At 45.2% G+C, this 22737-nt stretch overlaps 1 protein-coding gene across 4 annotated transcripts in view; it reads left to right on the forward strand.

Moving 5' to 3' along the window:
- Positions 1–22737, forward strand: part of FRMPD3 (FERM and PDZ domain containing 3) — a 155602-nt gene that overhangs the window by 73962 nt on the left and 58903 nt on the right. For all 4 annotated transcript variants that reach the window (XR_016308258.1, XR_016308259.1, XM_089661395.1 and 1 more), the window contains 5 exons: positions 3121–3223; positions 6173–6218; positions 12582–12686; positions 14533–14649; positions 21902–22033. Coding sequence is in view for 2 of the 4 variants with exons in the window: in XM_089661395.1 (XP_089517521.1) it covers positions 3121–3223; positions 6173–6218; positions 12582–12686; positions 14533–14649; positions 21902–22033 (503 nt within the window). In the remaining 2 variants the exon portion in view is untranslated. The remainder of the gene's footprint in view (positions 1–3120; positions 3224–6172; positions 6219–12581; positions 12687–14532; positions 14650–21901; positions 22034–22737) is intronic.

Genomic DNA, 22737 nt, shown 5'->3' on the forward strand with positions numbered 1-22737 from the left:
ACACAGCAGAGAACACATCAGAGTACACATCAGGGTACACAGCAGGGCACAGGGCACACAGCAGAGAACACAGCAGGGTGCACATCAGGGTACACAGCAGGACACGGGTCACATAGCAGGGTACACAGCAGGGCACAGGGCACACAGCAGAGAACACAGCAGGGTACACAGCAAGGCACAGGGCACATAGCAGAGAACACAGCAGGGTACACAGCAGGGCACACAGCAGGGTACACAGCAGGACATGGGGCACACAGCAGGGTACACAACAGGGTATACAGCAGGGCACACAGCAGGGTACACAGCAGGGCACAAGGCACACAGCAGGGTACACAGCAGGGCACACAGCAGGGTACACAGCAAGGCACAGGGCACACAGCAGGGTACACAACAGGACATGGGGCACACAGCAGGGTACACAACAGGGCACACAGCAGGGTACACAACAGGGTATACAGCAGGGCACAGGGCACACAGCAGGGTACATAGCAGGGCACACAGCGGGGCACACAGCAGGGCACACAGTATGGTACACAGCAGCTCACACAGCAGGGTACAGTACCCAGTAATGTGGAGGGTGAGTGTAGTAGAATTTCCAGGAGAAGCAGTCACTCTGCTGCCAGCCTCACCATACTCTTGATCCTGCCGGTTTTGATGGCCCACTCATTCAGGCCAGTTGCACCCCACTCTCTGGGTACAGGGGATTCAGCTGGGTGGAGGAGGAGCCACCACCGCCACCACTGCGGGACAGGAAGGAAGTGTGTTTACTGACAGCAGTTGGAATGTGAGTGATGTCAGCAGGTGGCGGAGCCGGAACAGCGTGTTTTCCTTGGCAGGGAAGCGGAGAGGGGTAGGGGCTTTGGCTTGTCTCTCCTGGCTGAGGCTCCACATTCTCCTCTCAGGAGAGAGGAGCTATCCCGGCACCCAGCTGTCCAATTACAGCTCACCACGACCAGTGCTCCACTCGCCAAATGCGAGTAGGCAAGTGGAAATTTTGAGGTGTATGTGTGTGTGTATATATATATATATATATATACTGCATGTATAAAAATACATAAATACAGTACAGTAAATACAGTATAACTATGATTTTACATTGTATTTCTGGAAGAACAACTGCTGACAACAATTATAACAGAGAGCATCAGAGGACTTTTCTATATCATAGTATTTCCTAATCTTTTTTCCATCAAGAAAGCCCTTTAAAAATATGCAAAATATCGAGGCACCCAAGACTAAAATGCAAGTGTTACTTATCATTGGGAAACCTGAGTGGAACAATGCACACAACCACCTTGAAGAAAACATCAGAGGTCCCCCATCACATCAGAATCCAGCCATCCTCGAGTCCTCCCATAACATCAGAGGCCATCCAAATACAGCTCCCCATTCCCCCATTACAGAACCCCCCATTTACACAGTCCTACCATCACATAGCCCCCAATCACACAGTCCCCTCTTTACATCAGAGCCCTAACTTTTAGCTCCAGCATTGTGGCAGAGGGCAGGAAGTGGACCAAGTCTGGAGGGGGATGACTTCCATCCTCTTGTAGAACTACCCCGTAGGGGCCGCTGGTAATAGCCGGTTCTCCCCTAATAGTACAGAGGCTGCCCATTACCACAAGCACCAGTCCATATTTTCTGGCTCCGTAACTCAATCTAAGGGATGTCCTTTTGATATGTATTGCCTGCAAAACTTTAAACAGGAGGGGAGTTAGGGCATGAACGCACAGTAACAAGAGAACACTCTTCCTTCTGGTCTCTCTCTGGAGGTAACTGGGGACATAGAACAGTCTAACGCCTCACAGCTGTAGACCATGAGGCAATTTTTTGGCATCTGGTTACATTCTGCCCCTGCACAACTGTTGGGACCCGATGCAAATTCCAAGCCAACTGTAAAGTAAAGGGGCACTTTCCTCTAGGCTTACTCTCCAGGATTCTGCTGAGGAGGACAGGAGAATGGCTAGTACTCTGAGACCCTGTGAGAACTGTCTTGGTCTACAGCTACCACTGGCATTTACATCTCCAAAAGGACACAGTTACCAGGAATCAATTCAGGGTCTTTACTCACAAGCCCCCAGGACAGCTACCATCTTCCAGCTTCCTCCAGGCTTGGTCCAGTGAGGCAACAATCCTTCTCCAGCCCAGATCATTTTTGATGAAGTCCTACAGCCATCTTCTTGGGAGATCCATCGAGGCTCTCAACCCTTACTCCACCCCTTACACCACCGAGGCCTGAAGAACAGCTACACAATCCATTGGCTGACCCAGGGTAGCAGCCCTTGAGACTAGGGAGAAGGAACAATCTCTCCAGGGCTTCAGACTATTTATCACCTTCCCATCCACCTTCTGGATACTCCTCTCTAGGGATTGGCCAGGTCATTATAAATATTCAGGTTAATCATCTGAATCTCCCTTCCTATGTTCTGGAAGCTACTTCTTCCAGCAGCAGAGGGAAGCAATCAAACTCCCAACCTGTGGAACCCTGAACAGACCAAAACAAAAAATACACTGCTCCCTTGACCCCAGAAGGAGCCAAAAAATAAATTTGCTTAGCATCCTATGATAGGAGGGTCCTACACTCCCCAGAATGCTGATAGCAGACCTGAATACTCTCTGCCCTGGATCAGAATCATGTGTTGCCATGGTGCAGGCAGGTCGGCCGCCAACACCATAGCAACAAATGACGTTGTGTATTGGCCCTAGAATGTCATTAGTTGTTATGGTGCTGGAGGCCAGTGCTCCCCCATCATGCAACTGATGACAGTAATCCAAGGCGGGCTGGGTCCAGTGCTTGAGGCACCCTTGGGGAGCCCAAACGGCGGTGCTTTAACAGAGCTCCAGAAAACAGTAAAAACTGCCAAGGGTTCTAAACCTCCCCCACTCTATTCAAAGCTTTAAAAAAAGAGTTTTTGGCTGGATATTCACTGCTTATTTTTGGTGAGCTATTATGGACTTTAGAACTATTCTCCCTCCAGCGCCGAAACTGTATGCTGGATATTTTATTAGCAATATAACTGTCTGTGTTTCTCTCACCTTCTCCGTATGTCATCCCTGTACAGAATACTAATGTCCTGAAAATATGGACTCAGTTCAAATCTTTTTTTTTTTTTATTTCAGGTGGACCCTCAGAGAACAAATTACTTTCAGGAGATCAGATTTTAGCCATCGATAATGAGGATGTGAGCGGGGCTCCGAGGGAGAGATTCATCGAGCTGGTCAGGTAAGAAAAAAAAAAAAAGAAATAGCTCTATTAATGAGTTGGTAGCGGCTTCTCCATTGTAATTTTATTGCAAAGCTCAGCCTATTGGTATTCTATTGAAAAGATTTCAAAAGTGATTACTGACCGATAGTGTGGAGATGTTTCCAGGTCACTTGGAGATCCGTTTGTGCTTTGCTTTTATTTTTCCGTACAAGTCAGCGGGAGTCTTTACCCTCCAAGGGGAAACCTTGATGCTTATCGGGGTTTCGGAACAGAACAATCCAATTTAACCAATACAAATGTACAACCCCTTTTAAATAACAATTTTGTACTCCTGAGCTACCAGCAGGTAATACACTTAGAGGACTGTTTACGAGGCTGCAGTAAGGCCTTACAACACTTTACAAATGCGCTTGCTTTGAGACTCTGATATAAGTTAGGCCCTATCCATTTCAAAGGATGGAAAAAAGTGTCCGGAGTAGGAGAGCCTGGTCACATGATCTCCAGAACATTTGGAACATGTACATGAAGTCAGATGAAGGACAACTTCAAGAAAGGATGTTAGATAGCTCTAGCAAGGTGGCTCTTCTGCAGGAAGGCTTCTCTCAACGGCCACCCAACAGTAGCAACCATAAAACCATAGAAATTCTGAAAGGAGCGCCAGACCGAACCGAAAGAATCAAAGACCATTTTAATTATTGGTAAATAAGTCCTATAAAAACAGTCAGCGTGTTTCAGGGCAACATCACTCTCCCTTCATAAGGGTTCAACACAGGAGCCTTGATGATGGGGAAGCGGTGTTGCCTCTTAAACACGTTGGCTGTTTTATGTCCTATTTACCAACAAATGAGTCTTTGACTCTTTCAACTGTCTGATGATACTTTCTGTATTCCTATCCTTTCTTGACCTGTCAAAGTCATGTGACCAACCTCTCATCCAATCACGGCTGATGTCTTCTGCGGCGTTATACAGAGAACACTCAATAGGATCCCATGGCCTTTACTGTATGCATGAGTCCAGGGGCGGACTGACCATTTGGAAACTCGGGCACTGCCCGAGGGCCCGGGTCAGTAGGGGGCCCCATGAGATGCCCCTGGTACCTTTTTCACAGGCTTTTTTGAGTTTGGGCAGGACACAGGGACACTAGTTTTAGTAAATCCCCCCCCCATAGAGCCATTATAGCGTAGACAGACATAGTCGGAGGAGAGCTACAGACTATGCAATAGAAAAGAAGGGATGTCTATGCTCAAATTTATGATGTATTTTTTTTAATGCAAGCAGTATACAGTAAGTACCTGGATATGACTTGACCAGGGGCGGACTGACCATTGGAGCACTCGGGCACTGCCCGAGGGCCCAGGGTCAGAAGGAGGCCCCATGAAATGCCCCTGGTACCTTTTTTATAGGCTTTTTTTGAGTGTGGTTTGAGTGTGGGCAAGGACACAGGGGCCCCATGATCCCCTATTACCCGGAGGCCCCATGAGTTGTCAGTCCGCCCCTGCATGAATCATAAAATACAGGCACCATGTTGCAAAACACTGCAATGTCTAGAGCAGCCATTCTCAACTCCTCCAAAGATTGTCAAGATTTCCTTGAGCGATGGCTGATTGATCTCTCATTTGATGGTGCCTGTATAGTTGCAGGGCCAATCCCACTTGGCATAGCCCGCAGCTGTCTGTAAGGTTGGCATTTTGACCCCATTTCTAAAGGGTACAATTGCCATTGATTCCCAATTAATTGGTTTTAGTAAGGTTCACTGAGGCTTGAAAATGATCTTAGAGGTTCCTCTGGGGCAGGGGCGTCAAATTCAGTTTTATCACTGGCTGCATAAACATTATGGTTGCCCTCAAAGGGCTGTATTTGTAAGACTGGATGTCCATAGCACACCTTCCCCCCCCCCCCCTTACATCAGAAGTCAAAAGCTTCCCTAACCATTAGAAGTTAAGAGTTCCCCCACCCTCCCTTACATCACAGTGCGTCCTCCTAATCTTGTGTTTCTGCTGGGAAGAAGCTGGGGGCAGATATGGATAGCAGAAAGTGCAGGGTCCTGAGGAGGACCAGAGAAGGGATGGAGCCTGCTGAGACCAGGGGAGGCGTAGACAAGGGGCTGCTGTGGCTGCACACGGAGGTGTAGGATCTGTAGGAAGAGTTCCGTCCTCCTCTCTGCTGCCGACTCCTGAGACATGGTGGGGGCAGAGATGAGTGGGGGAACAGCTGCAGGAAAGGTGCAAGGGCCACGTGAAATGGCCTGGGGGGCTGAATTCTTCTTACGGGCCTTGTGTTTGACCCATGGGCTCTGGAGTAAAAAAAGTTGAGAAAGGCTGGTCTAGCAGATATCTGTTCTTTATTATGAAGGGCCCTTAGTCTTTGCGGTTTGCCCTTGGCCCTGATATAAAAAATTGCATCCAATGTAAAGTGAACCAGTCTTTAAACTGTATTCCACATGTTTGGGTTTATTGGAGTTGACCATTAGGATGCCCAAAACATAGGCCAGATGCCTTCAAAAAAATCAGCATTATGTGTTATTGTATTTTGATCTTTACAATTAATAAACCAGAATGGACTGGTAAGTGTTTTTCCTTTATTGAATGGACACTTTTTTTTCCAAAAACATCGCATTTTTTTGTGGTTTGGGAGAAATGTTATGTTTTCTGATGTAATTTAGTGAGGCTAAATCTTTATAATGAAGGCCCAAAGAGCAGTAAAAACCCAATAGGTGACTCTAATCCTTCCACACATCGTCTCCATTTTTGGTTTGGCATATGTTAACATGCAAAATTATATTTTAGTTGTATACTCCACTGCAGATTTGATTTGAACCCTTTGATTAAAATCTACCTATAGGCCTTTTTGCTCAATTCTCCTTTATCGTAAGAGTTTGTAGTTTGGATATGCTACATAATGTAATATTTTGGAAAACCGTTTTAAACCGAAAAATGGTGCATACATTATTTTCTTTGGTTGCTGTAGGAATGCACAGGAGTCCATCACTTTGACAGTTCTACAACCTCATCAAGTAAGTGATTGGGTTTTGTTATACTGCACATCATTTCCTAAATCATCCTTTTATCATAATGTTGGATGGCTGTTGATAGTTGGAAAGCCTTTGTAAGATCATGACAAATCAAACGTTGGGTTAATTGGCTGGAACATGCTGACTGTATTTAGTGATTTAAGGCCAACTCTGAATAGCAGAAAAAAAATGAGGCTTGTGGTGAGAACCCCCTACCAGTGGCAATAGCCATAGCAGCCCACACAGACGAATTACTCCCATGATTATACATGATAGCGGCAGGGGTGTATTTACCACAAGGCAAACAAGGCATTTGCCTAGGGTGGCATTTGTCAGGGGGGCAGCACAGCTCCTTGGAAGAAGGGACGGAAGAAGGGACACCACAAAGGCATGGGGACCTGGTAGGTTCCGTGAAATGCTGTGGGTTTCATGACGGTGTATGCACAGCCCAACTCTCGTTCCTGAGTATGTCCGGAGCTGTGAAGGTGAGTGTCTCTCTCTAGCCATGGGGGATGGTGGCTGGTGTATGGGGGGCAGTGGTAGTGGAAGGCTTGGGTGGAGGGCATGGGTGCCCTTGGTCAATGTCAGGCTCTTTCTGCGGGGGAGCGCCAATTTTTGTGTTGCCTAGGGCAGCACAAAACCTAAAAACACCACTGGACAGCGCCCTGCTGTCAGTAGCTGTTAGAGGCACCAACAGATGGCAGGCACCAATTCCTTCACAACCAGTGATGTCACCGGCTCCAATTTGTTTACTAGGCCAGGAATCTTCAACCATGTAAACAAAGGAGTAGTTAAAAAAAAAAGCAACATAGGGGTCTCCCCCCATATGCTGATCTCTTCAAGCAGGGCTGCTGTTAGAAACCACAGGGCCCCTAGATCCAACCTGATAGCCCCCCCCCTTAAAAAAACACAATTTACTATTTTTCAGTTAAGAATGAACACAGTTAGGTACGGCCACTCATTGTGTTCATTCAGGAAAGGAAAGGGCTGATAAATGTGATATTTTTACCGAACCCACCCTCCACTCTCCATCCTGAAGGATCCTATTGCGTGCTTGCAGCTACCGGTGGTAAAGAAAGGAGGAAAGCCCGCAGCACCAGGGGCGGACTGACCATTTGGAAACTCGGGCATTGCCCGAGGGCCCGGGGTCAGTAGGGGGCCCCATGAGATGCCCCTGGTACCTTTTTCATAGGCTTTTTTGAGTTTGGGCAAGGACACAGGGGCCCCATGATCCCCTATTGCCCGGGGGCCCCACGAGTTGTCAGTCCGCCCCTGCGCAGCACTGTGGGGATGGGGGCACACAGGGGGGCCTTGGCAGCAGCGGGAAATGTATGGTGCATAGGAGGGGCAGACTGGCAACTCATGGGGCCCCGGGCAATAGGGGATCATGGGGCCCCTGTGTCCTCACCCACACTCAAATCACACCCAAAAAAGCCTATGAAAGGTACCAGGGGCATCTCATGGGGCCCCCTACTGACCCTGGGCCCTCAGGCAGTGCCCGAGTTCCAAAATGATCAGTCCGCCCCTGGTGCATAGGGAAGGTGATCAGCATGACGGGGGGGAGGAGAGGCAATTACTAGAAACGATCCTTTGCATGGCTTTTTCTTCAGCAGGTGAAAGCCAGCGGTAGGGAGGGGAGAAGAAGCCGGCTTTCAGCTGCTGCCGAGAGATCCATACAGGGGATCTGTTCCAGTAATTAGCTCCCCCTTCACACCGTGCTGATCACCCCCTGTGCCCACATCCAATTCTCCCAGCTGCCTGGGCCCCATAGAGAAGGACTTATGGTACCCCCTTATCCATAGCCCTGCCTTCAGGTCTGGTATAGGTTTTTATGGGGGCCCCCACAAAAAAAACCCTCACCCACCAAAAAAAAAAAAATGGAGATACATATCTGGCCCTTTTGCTGCACTCCTACCGAAGGATAGTTCTGGCAGATTGCAGTTGATTTAAAAAAGAGGCCGAATCTCCCGAGTGATGTCATTGACCATATATGGACATGTCATGGATCTGCATCACTGGAGGACGTAATTGATGATGTATGTACATCATGGGACTTTTTTTTAATTTAAAGGACATGTCAAAAATGGTGTCTCTGTGTTTGATTATACTTTTTTTGTGAATTAATAGGGGTACTAGGTACGCCTTACTCATTAACACGCATGAGGAGCGGGGTCACCGGTATCTGGGTAACTCCTTATTGTTAAAGGGGGCTTATAGAGTCTGATAAACCCCCTGTCTGCAGGCCCCCCCACAACCAACAAGCCAGTGTTGTGGGGAAGAGGCCCTTGTACTCATCAACATGGGTTCCATACAGGGGCGGACTGACAACTCATTGGGGCCCCCGGGCAATAGGGAATCATGGGGCCCCTGTGTCCTTGCCCAAACTCAAAAAAGCCTATGAAAAAAGTACCAGGGGCATCTCATGGGGCCCCCTACTGACCCTGGGCCCTCGGGCAGTGCCCGAGTTTCCAAATGGTCAGTCCACCCCTGGTTCCATACCATGTTGGGGTCACATGGCTTGATATGATGCAGGAGGGGAGGTACATGCTCACCCCTTCTTTCCTGGCCTGCCAGGTTTCATGCTCGGATAAGGGTCTGGGATGGCTTTTTTGAGGGCTTCGCTCTCTTTTTTTTCCCCTGACTTTTGTGTAGAGTCCCCCTGAAAATTCATACTGATGGGCCTGGTAGGAATTAGTGGGAGAACCCATGCCCTTTTTTGTGTGGGGGTCCACCATTAACATTCATAATATTTATACCATCTGGGATAAGGGTCTGGGATAAGTGAATGGAATCCCTGGCTGCTCTGTCTACAAACAGAACAAAGTGGCCGGGGGCTGTCATTTTGCCGGCAATTTGGTGGAGTGGGTTATATACATCGTACAGATGCACCACTTCACAGGTGAGTTTAGGAGTCACCCAGGTATGTTATTTAATAAAATTTAGCATTTGTTAAGTTTCACTTTAAAATTTACTATACTTTCTGCTCCCCAGCAAACTGAATTAATTTTTTTTTTTTTGCTTTGGTACATGTCCCCCCAGGCAGTGTCCATGCCCCCTGCAAATTTGTTTAATAATTTCCTGCCTATTAAACTAGAAAAGTGGCCATTAAATTTTTTTTAAACTTATGGCTCCTATTGACTTTAATAGGGTTCTGATTTGGCATAGTAATGTCCACCAAACCTTCTCCGAAACAAACCCTGGGAAGTCCGACTCATCACTAATAATCACCTTCCCTTCGTTTTACTATTGCTTTTGGCCATTGGAAGCCAAAGGAAGATGTCATGTGTACGCTGTGACTTGGAGGTTATGCGAGGCAATTGATTCATCCTGTGCCCCCATTTAACATCATTGGGTGTCTAAGCTGCCACTGGGTGCCTTAGGAAATTAGACACGTGATCAGGATGGGGCAGGAAAGGAGGAGGGGGGTAGCTATGGTGAGATCCATTCCTGGCTCTGTGTAGGTTGACCGCCTCTTACCTTCTGAAGGACCTTGCTGCCAAATTCCTGGCCCAGCAATGCAGATTACACTGGTGGTCTCTTGATGTAACCAGAGGGGTTCACCTGCAGGTGTGATCGCCAATCCTATGTGGCAACAGGAGTGCTGACATTGGCTCCTGACGGGTAGCTATGGTGAGATCCATTCCTGGCTCTGTGTAGGTTGGCCGCCTCTTACCTTCTGATGGACCTTGCTGCCAAATTCCTGGCCCAGCAATGCAGATTACATTGGTGGTCTCCTGATGTAATCAGAGGGGTTTACCTGTAGGTGTGATAGACAATCCTATGCGGCAACAGGAGTGCTGACATTGGCTCCTGACGGGTAGCTATGGTGAAATCCATTCCTGGCTCTGTGTAGGTTGGCCGCCTCTTACCTTCTGATGGACCTTGCTGCTATACTCATGGCCCAGCAATGCAGATTACATTGGTGGTCTCCTGATGTAATCAGAGGGGTTTACCTGTAGGTGTGATAGCTAGAGATGAGCGAATTATTCAAAAATTCGGTTCGGCTGATTCGCCGAATTCGCCGAATAAATTCGCTTCGAGCCGAATATATTCGCTGCGAATTTAACTTATAAAAAGGGTGTTTCTAGGCTTCAGAGAGCCTTTATATTAGTGCAGAACACTGTACCTTTAATTTAAATGCCCTTGGAGTCTGCTGGGGAAGAGAAATAATACTGTCAGTCAGTATGACATGCAGATGAGTGCCGTCGATCTTAGAATCACCGCACACTTCACTCATTTGGGCAGTCACGGGGCCAAAACCAGAGTGTGCAGCCACAGTGTGGCGGTGGAGGCAGCAGCAATGGGAGGCCATACAGCACCCTATGACAAAATGGAACCCACCAGCAGTGTGAGGAGACCTGAAAGTGGCACATGGCAGAGTGTGGCGATGGAGACAGCAGCAATGGGAGGCCGTACAGGGACCCATGACACACTCTGGACCTGGCAGCAGCATGAGGAGGCGGTACAGGGGCCCATGACAGATTACGGGCCTGGCAGCAGCATGAGGAGTCGGTACGGGGGCCCATGGCAGATTACGGGCCTGGCAGCAGCATGAGGAGGCGGTACAGGGGCCCATGGCAGAGTGGCGGAGCGTAAGCAGCTAAAATTGAAGGCCATACAGAGGCCTATGTTAAAAAGTCCCCCCAGCAGCAGCGTGGGGAGACGACTATCAAGAGTCCAATGGCAGAGTGGCGGAGCAGAAGCAGCTTCAATTGAAGGCCATACACAGGCCTAGGTTAAAAAGTCCCTCACAGTTAATTCCAATAACGAACTCTACTCCTCCGTGCAATCTACTTACGAGACCCTGGGCAGGTCTGGGTCCAATTTGTGGTAGAGACTGGTTTTGTTCAGCCATGCTTGAGCGAGTAATAACAGGTCTGTGCTGCCCTTTGGTGTCTGGCTTAATGCGCACAACACTGAACGTCCCAGCGTTTGTCAACGATTTGCCGTTAAGTGATGCAAACCCGCTGAACCACGTTCATGAGGAGCCGGTACAGGGGGCCAAAAAATATTACCGCCAGCCGGCGTGTAAATGGATTTAACTCTTTGAACGTACAATAGTGGTTGTGAAGCAGAAAGTCAGTTTATTTAGCACAATCGGTCAATTGCAGCTTGCCGTTGGCTGGAAACTGTACGTTTATGTCACTGGAATGCACTAATCACCCAAAAAATATTACCGCCACCCGGCGTGTAAATGGATCTAACTCTTTGAACGTAAAATAGTGGTTGTGAAGCAGAAAGTCAGTTTATAGTACACAATCGGTCAATTGCAGCTTGCCGTTGGCTGTAAACTGTACGTTTGTGTCACTGGAATGCACTAATCACCCAAAAAATATTACCGCCAGCCGGCGTGTAAATGGATTTAACTCTTTGAACGTACAATAGTGGTTGTGAAGCAGAAAGTCAGTTTATTTTGCACAATCGGCAAACTGCAGCACCAACTGTGCACGACAGCCACCAAAAAAAAAAAGGGTGTATGTCACTTTAAATTTTCGATTCTTTGATAGCTGTGGCCCTAAGTAACGATTCTGTGTCCCTGAGTAACGATTCTGTGTCCCTGAGTAACGAATTTGTGGCCCTAAAGTCTCTGTGGCCCTAACTCTGTCCCTTAATACAGACAGGTCTGTCTCTCTTGAATGACCGTAGGCTAATGGAGAATTCTAAGATGGCCGCGATTTATAGCTCCACCATTACACAGTGCTGGCTGGCTGCTGATTGGCTAATGCGATCACATGTCATGAATGCATTATGGGTCAGCGCGCCTTGTCTGCGCGCCTTCCCAGAGATCCCCGCCCCATCTTCTCTGTCCATTTTCTCCGTCGCCACACATGTCGCCGCCATTTTTGGGAAAATTCGATTCGTGCATCCAAAGTTTGCTAATCTTCGGATTCGTCGCGAATCGAATTTTTCCAAATCTTCGGAACTAATTCCACTTCGTCATGTTCGATTCGCTCATCTCTAGTGATAGCCAATCCTATGCGGCAACAGGAGTGCTGACATTGGCTCCTGACGGGTAGCTATGGTGAAATCCATTCCTGGCTCTGTGTAGGTTGGCCACCTCTTAACTTCTGAAGGACCTTGCTGCTATACTCATGGCCCAGCAATGCAGATTACACTGGTGGTCTCCTGATGTAATCAGATGGGTTCACCTGTAGGTGTGATAGCCAATCCTATGCGGCAACAGGAGTGCTGACATTGGCTCCTGACGAAGAGAGGGCAGAGTAATTGCCGTCAAATTGACAGTGGAAAGCTTTTGATTGTAAGAATCCTTTTAGGTTATATAAATTATGGTTTTGCAGTTAGAAAATTGTGTTTTTTTTGTGTCTATTTGCAATAAATTCTAACATTTGATTTGTGTTCTTGTAGTCTCCAAAATCCGCATTCATCAGTGCAGCTAAGAAAGAGAAGCTTCGCTCCAACCCAACTAGGGTCCGATTTTCCGAATTGGTCACTGTTGGAGATACAGACGCAGTAAGTAATGAGAGCATTAACTCCTTCACGTCTAAGGGTTAAAAACAAATGTTAATGCCTAAGCACAATTTTGCAACGTTGACATGTGTTAGTAAAACTGTACAGATCATCAAAACTACTTTGTACATCCAGGTGGATTATACCGCGTTTTTTTTCAGGACAAATTGGGCTTTCATTTGGTGGTAAATGGTAATGGATATATCCTGATTTTTTTATTATCAAAGGAAAAATGGCCCAAAATAGTAAAAAAAAATGTTTTTTTAAATTTAGCTGGGTGTTTCTTGTTACTACCATAACCTCCCACCAAATAACAACCCAAAATCAATCAATCAATCAATCAATCAATCAATAAACTCCTTCCCTTCCACTCCTACCAAAAAGTCACACTTTCTTCCTAGAAAGTATACAATCCAACATATCCTTTTTGTGGTAAACCATATAAATCCCACATAAAGCCCAAAATTAAATTCTACAAATATAATCAATTTATACAATCAAAATAAATATTATTCAACTTAAAATGTGTGTCCAGTTTAAATTCACTCCCAATTGTGTCCCAAAATCACATAAAATAAAATAAAATAAAATTAAAATGAAATAAAACAGAATCCAAATGTGTCCAATATCCAAGTCCCAAATTTTCACTTCAATCCAGTTAAAAGGAAATTGATCCTAAATATTCCATGAAAACCTCAAAAAAAAGGAAAAGAAAAAATTCATAGTGTATTATCTTTTTAAATATATGTACTTCACTCTGTGCAAAAACACAAAACCACTCTTAAAATAGTGAAGAAAAAAAAAAAAAAACTTGTGCAAGTATTATATAAATATAAACTTATTCTTTCACTGCATAAATCAATAAATAAATAAATAAAACTCAAAACGTCAAAAACTCATGACCACTAGAACCACTTGTGAATAGTGATACTAGGTACTAGTACCCTCTATAATCCAGCCAAAAGTAATACCAGGTACTATTACCCTCTTGAAGTTATTCTCAAGCATAGGCTATCCTAAGGAATCCATATCTTTCAATCCTTCATTTCAGGGGTACTCCTCCAAAATCCTCATAAAGAAACAAAGGCTCTTAGGCAGAATTCACATCATAGAAACAAATTTATTCAAAACTCACATTAAAAGAAAGGAAAATCCAGCTCGCAGCATTGCTCCCTCAATGGTTCTGTACTGACTGATCAAACTTTTGGTTGAAACCACATGTATACAACCAACAAAATGGCCGCGGCGACACTTCCGGTTGGCGTGCGTGCGTCTTGACGTCACTCCCCTAACGCGTTTCGTCACTTCCGGACTTCGTCTGAACAACCCAAAATACATTTTCCAGCTCTTGACGATCGCAGCGATACCATATATGTTTATGCTATTTGTTGTTTGTACCCGGAGTACAGCCCAGAAACAATAGTGCGCATTTTGTTTTTTGGGTTTTTTTTTTTACCTAAAACACACTGACACCAATTTTTTTTTTTAAATCCTGACCTTTGACCCTGATCTTTTGACCTTGACCCAAATATATTTTTCCTCCATGTGGGAAGCACTGCAGAAGCTGCTTACTTTCCAACTCTCACACTCTCTTACTGTAAGGCCCTACAGAGCAAAACATTAGGGCAGATGAATCATTTTCCTGACTCGTACAATTGTGTGACTAGATTGGAGATTGCGATACTAACTTATATCATACATTACAGTTAACAAAACACTACAAAAAGACTTGGTCCAAGAGAAATACTTTGTAAAAAAACTGGAGATTCAATATTCTTTGGTTATACATGTAGGCATTTTTCTTTTTCTAAGTTTACCATTTGAAGACTCTTCTTTTTGTTTTACCTAGGACATGTTGAAGATGAAAGACTCTCCACCCCTTCTCCTCATTCCGAACGTTCTCAAAGTATTTTTGGAGAATGGACAAATTAAATCCTTTACTTTTGATGGGAGAACAACAGTCAAGGCAAGATAATTCCATCCTACCAACTTGCAGTATGCTAACAGTCACATTAAACCTATTTCTTTCAAACGTATAGCTAAAAAATAGTGATTAGTTTTGAGGTGTCCATACTTAGAAGATGACCACTGACCCCAGGGGCGGACTGACCATTTGGGAATCCTGGGAGGGCCCAGGATCAGTAGAGGGCCCCATGAGAGGCCCCTGACACCTTTTATAGGCTTTTCTGGGTGTGGTTTGAGTGTGGGCAAGGACATGTGGGCCCCATGATCCCATTATTGCACGGGGGACCCATGAGTTGTCAATCCTCCCCAGGGGCGGACTGACCATTTGGAAACTCGGGCACTGCCCGAGGGCCCGGGGTCAGTAGGGGGCCCCATGAGATGTCCCTGGTACCTTTTTCATAGGCTTTTTTGAGTTTGGGCAAGGACACAGGGGCCCCATGATCCCCTATTGCCCGGGGGCCCCATGAGTTGTCAGTCCGCCCCTGGTCCTCCCCTGACTGACCCACTTCACTTTTCACTTTCAATAAATCTTTATTGAGGTTTTTTCAGAGTACAAAATATTACATGAAAGGTCAGGTAGAAATGGGCAAAATATCACTGGTTGCAAAAATTATAACCATAGAGAATGGAACGCCATATGTGAATACAATAATGTATTGTAAAAGATTCCAGTAAACAAATTGTCAATAAGGAGATGTTCCATATATCTCATGCCAAGGTACAAGTTATAGACCATAGGTCTGAAGCTAGCTGTAGCAGCAAATGTAAAAGAAGGAAATAGTAAAGAAGAAGAAAAAGCCACATCAGCTGGAAGGAGACAGACTTTAATTTTAATTTTGGAAGCAGCAGGCAACACGGGACTGTCTGTGGGGTCATAAAAAGCTCTCAAAGAACTCTTTGAAAAAACTTCTTAAAGCCCAACTCCAGTCAGAATGGTTCTTCCAATATCGATCTCATAGCTGTTTTGCCAGGATCAAATAAAATTGTATCAAGTTTAAGGTACCTGAAAAGTACCTTAAACGTCTCGATCATGCATGGTGTGCATGGTGGGAAAGTAATATCTACTATGAAAGCAGACCATAATTATCATGCCCACATGGGTAGGAGAACTCAATAGAAAATTTCCCTAAGTCTATGACATCTCTGGTAGCTTGTTTGCAGTCTGTGACTACCTCCTATAGGATGTCCTCAGTCTCTGATCCTCTCCTGTAAGATGTCCTCAGGCTCTGACCATCTCATGTAGGATGTCTACAGTCTCTGACTATCTCCTGTAGGATGTCCTCATTCTCCAACCATCTCCTGTAGGATCTCCTCAGTCTATGGCCATCTCTTGTAGGATGTCCTCAGTCTATGAACATATCTTGTAGCTTGTATGTGTTGCACCCTCCTAGATAGGTTGCTAGAAAGGTCAGGTAAATGTAGTTTTTTTTGGGCTCCTCTGTAGTCAGTGAAGCTTTGTGTGATTTCTTTAGGCTGTTCTAGGCTTCACTGGCTGGTCAATTCTTGAATGTATTGGGCTTGAAGAAGCAGATCCACAGCTTGAATATCTATGTGGTCTTGGTCAATCCTAAATAATCTGGGGTCTGAGGCAGCAGTCATGTGTACAATTGCCCTGCACTACTGAACTGACAAAGTGCACTGATTGGCCAACATTTTGTGGACACCTGACCATCACATCTATGTTAGTTCGTTGAATATTCCATTCCAAAACCATGAACATAATATGGAGTTTGCTGTATATTAACGTCTTTATGGCCATATCAGACTCCACTGTTCTGCCTCCACAAGATTTTGGAGGGTGTCTGTGGGAATTTGTGCCCATTTGGCCAAAACAACTGAGGTCAGGTACTGATGTCAGACTAAAAGAACTGGTTTGCAATTGGTTTTCCAGTTGATCAAAGGTGATCAGTAGGGTTGAGGTTGGTATTCTGTGCAGGCCATGCTAGCTCTTCCATGCCAAACCATGGAGCCAAGGTCTTCCTGGAGCTAGCTTTGTACACAGGGGCACAGTCATGCTGGAACAGTAAATGGCCTTTATGAAACTGTTACCACAAGGTTGAAGGTGCACAGTTGTCTAAAATGTCTTCGTATGCTGTAGCAGTAAAAGTACTCTTCGTCAAAACACCTGAACTCAATCATTTTGAGGGTTGGCTGGTTGGCTATATAGGTAGATGTGATGGTTGGGTCATATCTCTGACCATCACATTGTATATGGAGGGATACCCCAGAACCCATCCTGTCAGCTCTTCCTAGGTGCTCGTTTGTGCGTTCCCTGTGCACCCACCATTAAATCAATATAGATGCGGTGCTTCAGATTACAATACAGATCTTTTGCTTATTAGAATTTAAATGTCATTAACAGAAATGCATTGAATGATTGCTATAGCAGCTGTGATTTTCACTACCAAGACAACCGCTCTCCAGCACATACAAGCCCTGAAGAAGTTCTCATTACCCCCGAAATGTGTTGGCTTTGAACTGATAATGAATGATGATCGTTTGTACCTGTTCTGTTAGTCGATCCTGCTCAGATGCTCACACACTGTAGTTAACAGGAGACATTTTATTAGTTGCTTCTAGCTGCCATTATACATGTGTCTGCCCTAGAACTACAACCAAAGAGAGGCAATAACACAGTTGTACCAGTATCTAAGTAGTGAGACCCCTAGAGGCCATACACAGCATATAACATATTGCTACATCCTTTCTCTTTTAAATAAAAGAACAATGAAATATAACAAACACAAAATGGTGAAGTAGAACATAGCTATAAATTAGATATAATCCTTGAGGTGAGCCGGCTTTCTGATTGTTCTGCCAGCTCGCATAACATATGAGGTTTCTTCTGATTCTGGCAGTCTATTTTCTGGGACTGTCTCTCTCTGCCTAGAGACCTCCCTATGCTCCTCAGCAGTTCCTGTTTCTTTGTTGCTGGTATTCATAGTCTCATCGCTTTGAGTGTCCATATACTGTTCCCAGGGCCCTGTATCATCTCCTTCTTGTGTTTTTCTCAGATGTCTCCGATTTCTCCTCCATCTTCTTCCTTCCTCTGTTATAATTTCATAGGACCGTGGTCCCAATTTCTGCACAACCTTCGCTTTTTTCCAGTGTTTGTCATATTTCCCTATTGGCTGAATCCGTACATTGTCATTGCTCTGGAGAACAGGCAGATCTTTTGCAGATTTATTATAATAGAAAGCTTGCCTATCTTGATTCTTCGTTAGTTTGGCTTTAACATTGCCCACAAGCTTTGGCTTTAGTAGTTGACCTGCAGTTGGTAGGAGAGTCCTTGTACGTCTACTCATAAGCCGCTGTGCTGGACTGGTGTCTAGGCCTTGTGTGGGTGTGTTTCTGTGGTCCAGTATAGACAGGTATATCTCTGTACCTGCCTGTTTTGCCTTTTGCATGAGTCTTTTGGCTGTTTTTACTGCTGACTCGGCTTTACCATTACTCTGCGGATATCCAGGAGATGATGTCTGGTGCTCAAATTCCCACCTCTCCCTGAATTTTTTGAATTCTTCCGATGTAAATTGAGCGGCGTTGTCAGAGAACACAATATCCCAAATGCCATATCTGGCAAAATGGGCCTTGAGTTTTTTAATGACTGTTTTGGCCCTTGTGTCCTGTAAGTAGTCTATCTCCCAGAAGTTGGAAAAATAGTCCACAGTTACCAGATATTCCTTGTCGTTCCACGTGAACAGATCTGTTCCTACTTTTGACCATGGTCTGTTTGGAATTGTATGTGGTTGCAATGTCTCTTTCGGTTGCTTATCATTGCACGATGCACATATTTCACACTGTGCTATAAAGTTTTTTATGTGGTCATTCATTCCAGGCCAATAAACATATTCTCGTGCACGACGTAGACATCCTTCTACACCTAAGTGAGTCGAGTGCAATCTTTCTATAATGTCTCTTCTAAGGGATGTTGGTATGACAGCCCTTTCTCCTTTAAAGATGATTCCATGCTGCACAGAGAGTTCATCTCTTATGTGAAAAAATGGAGAAACCTCCATTGGAGCATGCTGCTTGTGTTTTGGCCATCCCTTCAAGATGACAGTCGATAGGATCTGTAGAGTTTTATCTTCCACTGTGCAGGTCTGTATTTGTTTCAGTCTGTCTTTTGAGACAGACAGATATTCACACATATTGATGCTTTCAATGTCTTTTTCTTCTTCATTTGTGATGGGTAAGTAAGCTCTGCTTAGGGCATCTGCAATCAGTAAATCCTTCCCTGGACAGTAACAAATGTTAAAATCATATTTCTGAAGCCTTAACAGCATACGCTGCAGTCTTTTTGGGGCATTCAGTAGTGGCTTCTTTGTAATACTTTCTAAAGGCTTGTGATCTGAATGCACCACCACTTGTCGACCGTAGGTGTACTGGTGAAATTTCTCTAACCCAAATACTACCGCTAGTAGTTCCTTCTCGATTTGAGCATATCCTTGCTCTGTTAGAGTTAACGCTCTGCTTGCATATGTGATTGGCTGTTTATCCTGCATTAGTGTGGCTCCAAGGCCGGTTTCTGAGGCATCACATTGTACTACACTGCTTGATCTGGATCAAAATATTTTAGCGTTGCTGCATCTGCAATAGCATTTTTCACTGACTGAAAAGCAGTTTCATGGCTTTCTGTCCATTCCCAGAGTACGTCTTTGTGAGTTAGCTGTCTCAGTGGCTCACACATGTCTGATAAATGCTTGCAAAATTTGGAAAGATAATTCACCATGCCCAGGAATCGTTGTACTCCACGTATATCTGTAGGTGTCGGCATGTCCTGTATCGCCCTCACCTTCTCTGGATCGACTTTAACACCATTTGAGGTAAGAAGATGTCCAATATATGGTACTTCTGTCATTTTTAGTTTGAATTTTTCCAGGTTCAGTTTGATTTGTTTTTTTCTACATCTGTCTAAGAATTGTATCATCTTTTTATCGTGATCCTTTGTTGCGGATTCTAGATCATCACCTTCCCCAACTATTAGTATATCGTCTGCTATTATTTTTACTCCAGACAGTCCTTCCAAAGCTTGCATCAATTTTTGTTGGAACACTTCTGGAGCTGGGCTTACTCCCATTGGCATTCTAAGCCACTTATAGCGTCCAAATGGGGAAGAAAATGCTGTTAATAAACTTGATTCTTTATCCAGTTCCACGTGCCAGAACCCATTTTTCACATCACATACCGAAAATATTTTAGCCTTTGATAGATCTGGTAGAATATCTTCTATTGTTGGCATTGGATAGTGATTTCTTTTAAGGGCCTTGTTCAGTGGCTTAGGATCAATGCATATTCTTAACTTGCCTGATGGTTTTTTCACTATCACCAAACTGCTTATCCAGTCTGTGCTTTCCTGTACTGGTGCTATCATACCTCTGCTGTGCAAATCCTGCAGTTCCTCTTTAAGCGGTTGCATTAAGGCTACAGGTACTCTTCTTGTAGGCAGTCTGGTAGGCTGTATTGTGTGATCAATTTCTAGTTTGTATTTACCGTCCAGGCACCCATCACCTTCAAATAAATCAGCATACTCTGTTTTTATGTGGTGAAAATCCAAAATGTATTCTGCCTTTTGTGTAGGATTTTGAGTATTGTCAGAAACTTCCAGAGCCATGATGTTATGGGACTGCACCTTTATTAAGTCCATAGCCTGAACTGCTTTAACTCCCAGCAAAGGAATGTGATCGTCCTCCTGCAACACAGTAAACTCCACTCTGTAGCTCTTTCTGTTACGTGGATTTCTTAATTTTAGCTTGCATGTTCCCATGGGTTTCAGAACACTTTTGTTGTACATGACCAGTACCTTATCAGTGGGCTCAATGGGAACCTGTTTGTTAAGCAGAGTAAATAGAATGACATTGCAACTTGCTCCACAATCCAGCTGAAATCTTATGGGCTGTTCATCCACCATAAATATGGCAAAGAGCTGCTTTGCATCATTGGCTACTGGCTGTTTGACTACATTGACGTTCTCTGTTGCAGACTGCAGCTGCAGCCATGTGATGCCCTCTGTGCTGTCCTCGTCTGTGTCCTGGGTCACTGTGTGGACTTGTCTGTACTGTTTGCTGGTTTTGAATCTGCACACAGCTGAAAAGTGGTTCATCTTGCCACAAGTCCTGCAGGACTCCCCATACGCTGGACATTTCTCTTTGTCTCTTTCATGTCTTTTGCCACAGTATTTACACTGGACTGAGCTCACAGGGAGCCTGGACCTTGCTCTGCCTTTCACAGATACTGCATGTACTGAGGCATCACTGGTGCCCTCCATCATCTTCAGCCTGTCTTTAGTCAGCTCTGCAGCCCTGCAGATTTGTATACATTTCTCCAGCGCCAGCTCTTCCTCCCTCAGTAATCTTTCTCTGAGGTGAGAGTCTCTGATGCCACACACTATCCTGTCTCAGATAAGGGAGTCCCTGATGTCCCCAAATCCACAGGTTGCAGCCAGTCTCCTCAGCTCTGTCACATATCTGTCCACACTGTCCCCAATCTCCTGATTCCTTGAGAAGAACTTGTATCTCTCCACCGTCTCATTCTTTTTTGGGTCACAGTGCTTATCAAATGCTTGCAGTATGTCTGTCAGTGCCATGCTGTCTGTGAGCAGGGTCTCGGCTAGTTCTCTGCCTTTTTCCCCAATCAAGTAATAAAACAGCTTTACTTCCCTCTGCTCATCTCTGGGTGCCACTGTCAGGTCCACATACAGAGTAAACTCTTCCTTCCAGTGTCTCCATGTCTGTGAGAGATTGGAAGAAGTGACATCCAGTCTCTGAGGGGGTTTCAGGCCACTCTCCATAGTGCAGTCTGATAGGGACTCTGTACTTACAGTTGCTGATTCTCTGTACAGTTCCAGTGTCACACAATCTGTATTTGTAGACAGAAGACTTGCTATTCAGAGGTTCAGTGCCCAGCTGCCACCATGTTCTGTTAGTAGATCCTGCTCAGATGCTCACACACTGTAGTTAGTAGGAGACATTTATTAGGTGCTCCTAGCTGCCATTATACATGTGTCTGCCCTAGAACTACAACCAAAGAGAGGCAATAACACAGTTGTACCAGTATCTAAGTAGTGAGACCCCTAGAGGCCATACACAGCATATAACATATTGCTACAGTACCTAACTGCCTCATCATTCACCCTATTGGCACTCCAGTTCTTCTTCACCTCTGGTTTTCTTGTTTTATGACAAAAAAATGCTATTGCTTATATGGAAGTATTTTTATTGTGTGTGTATATAATTAAATCTCTTTCTTATGTACAGGATGTAATGGTTACCCTTCAGGACCGTATCTCCCTTCGCCATCGTGATCATTTCTCCCTTGTCCTACAATATTCTGCAACAGATCAGGGCCAGAAGTTTCTGCTACTGCAAGACAAGCAACCACTGGCTCACGTAAGAACTGGGAAAGAGGGCATGAAATGAATGAAGATAGAGAACAGACACATAAACTGACTTATCCAGTAAAGAGGAGCAAAGTGCAATAGCTTTCTTCTTTGAACAGTTCTAAATATATGGCACTGTGGTGCACTGTATGCAGTTTATAGGTCTGAAGCAGTACCATCTCAAAAGCATCATGGACCCCTGGGCAAAGTAATGCACTGGGGCCTCTACCAACCTGCATCAGGTGTCCCCATTACAGTGCCCCCTTACATCAATTGCCCCCATCACAGCATCTCCATACATCAGATCTCCCCGTCACAGTGTCCCCAAAGAACAGGTGTCCCCATTACAGCGTCCCCATACATCAGATCTCCCCGTCACAGTGTCCACATACATCAGATCTCCCCATCACAATGTCCCCATACATCGGGTGCCCCCATCACAGCGTCCTCATACATCAGGTGTCCCCATCACAGCATCCCCATCCATTAGATGTTCCCATTCATCAGATGTCCTCATCACAGCGTCCCCATAGATCAGGTCTCCCCATCACAGTGTACCCATACATCAGGTGTCCCCATTATGGCACCCCCATACATCAGGTTTCCCTATCACAGCGTCCTCATACATCAGGTGTCCCCATCACAGCGTCCCCATCCATTAGATGTTCCCATTCATCAGATGTCCTCATCACAGCGTCCCCATAGATCAGGTCT

This window comes from Staurois parvus, unplaced genomic scaffold (assembly GCF_062004578.1).
Source record: "Staurois parvus isolate SC_StPar_1 unplaced genomic scaffold, SC_StPar_1.0 ptg001332l, whole genome shotgun sequence".
Lineage (NCBI taxonomy): Eukaryota > Metazoa > Chordata > Amphibia > Anura > Ranidae > Staurois > Staurois parvus.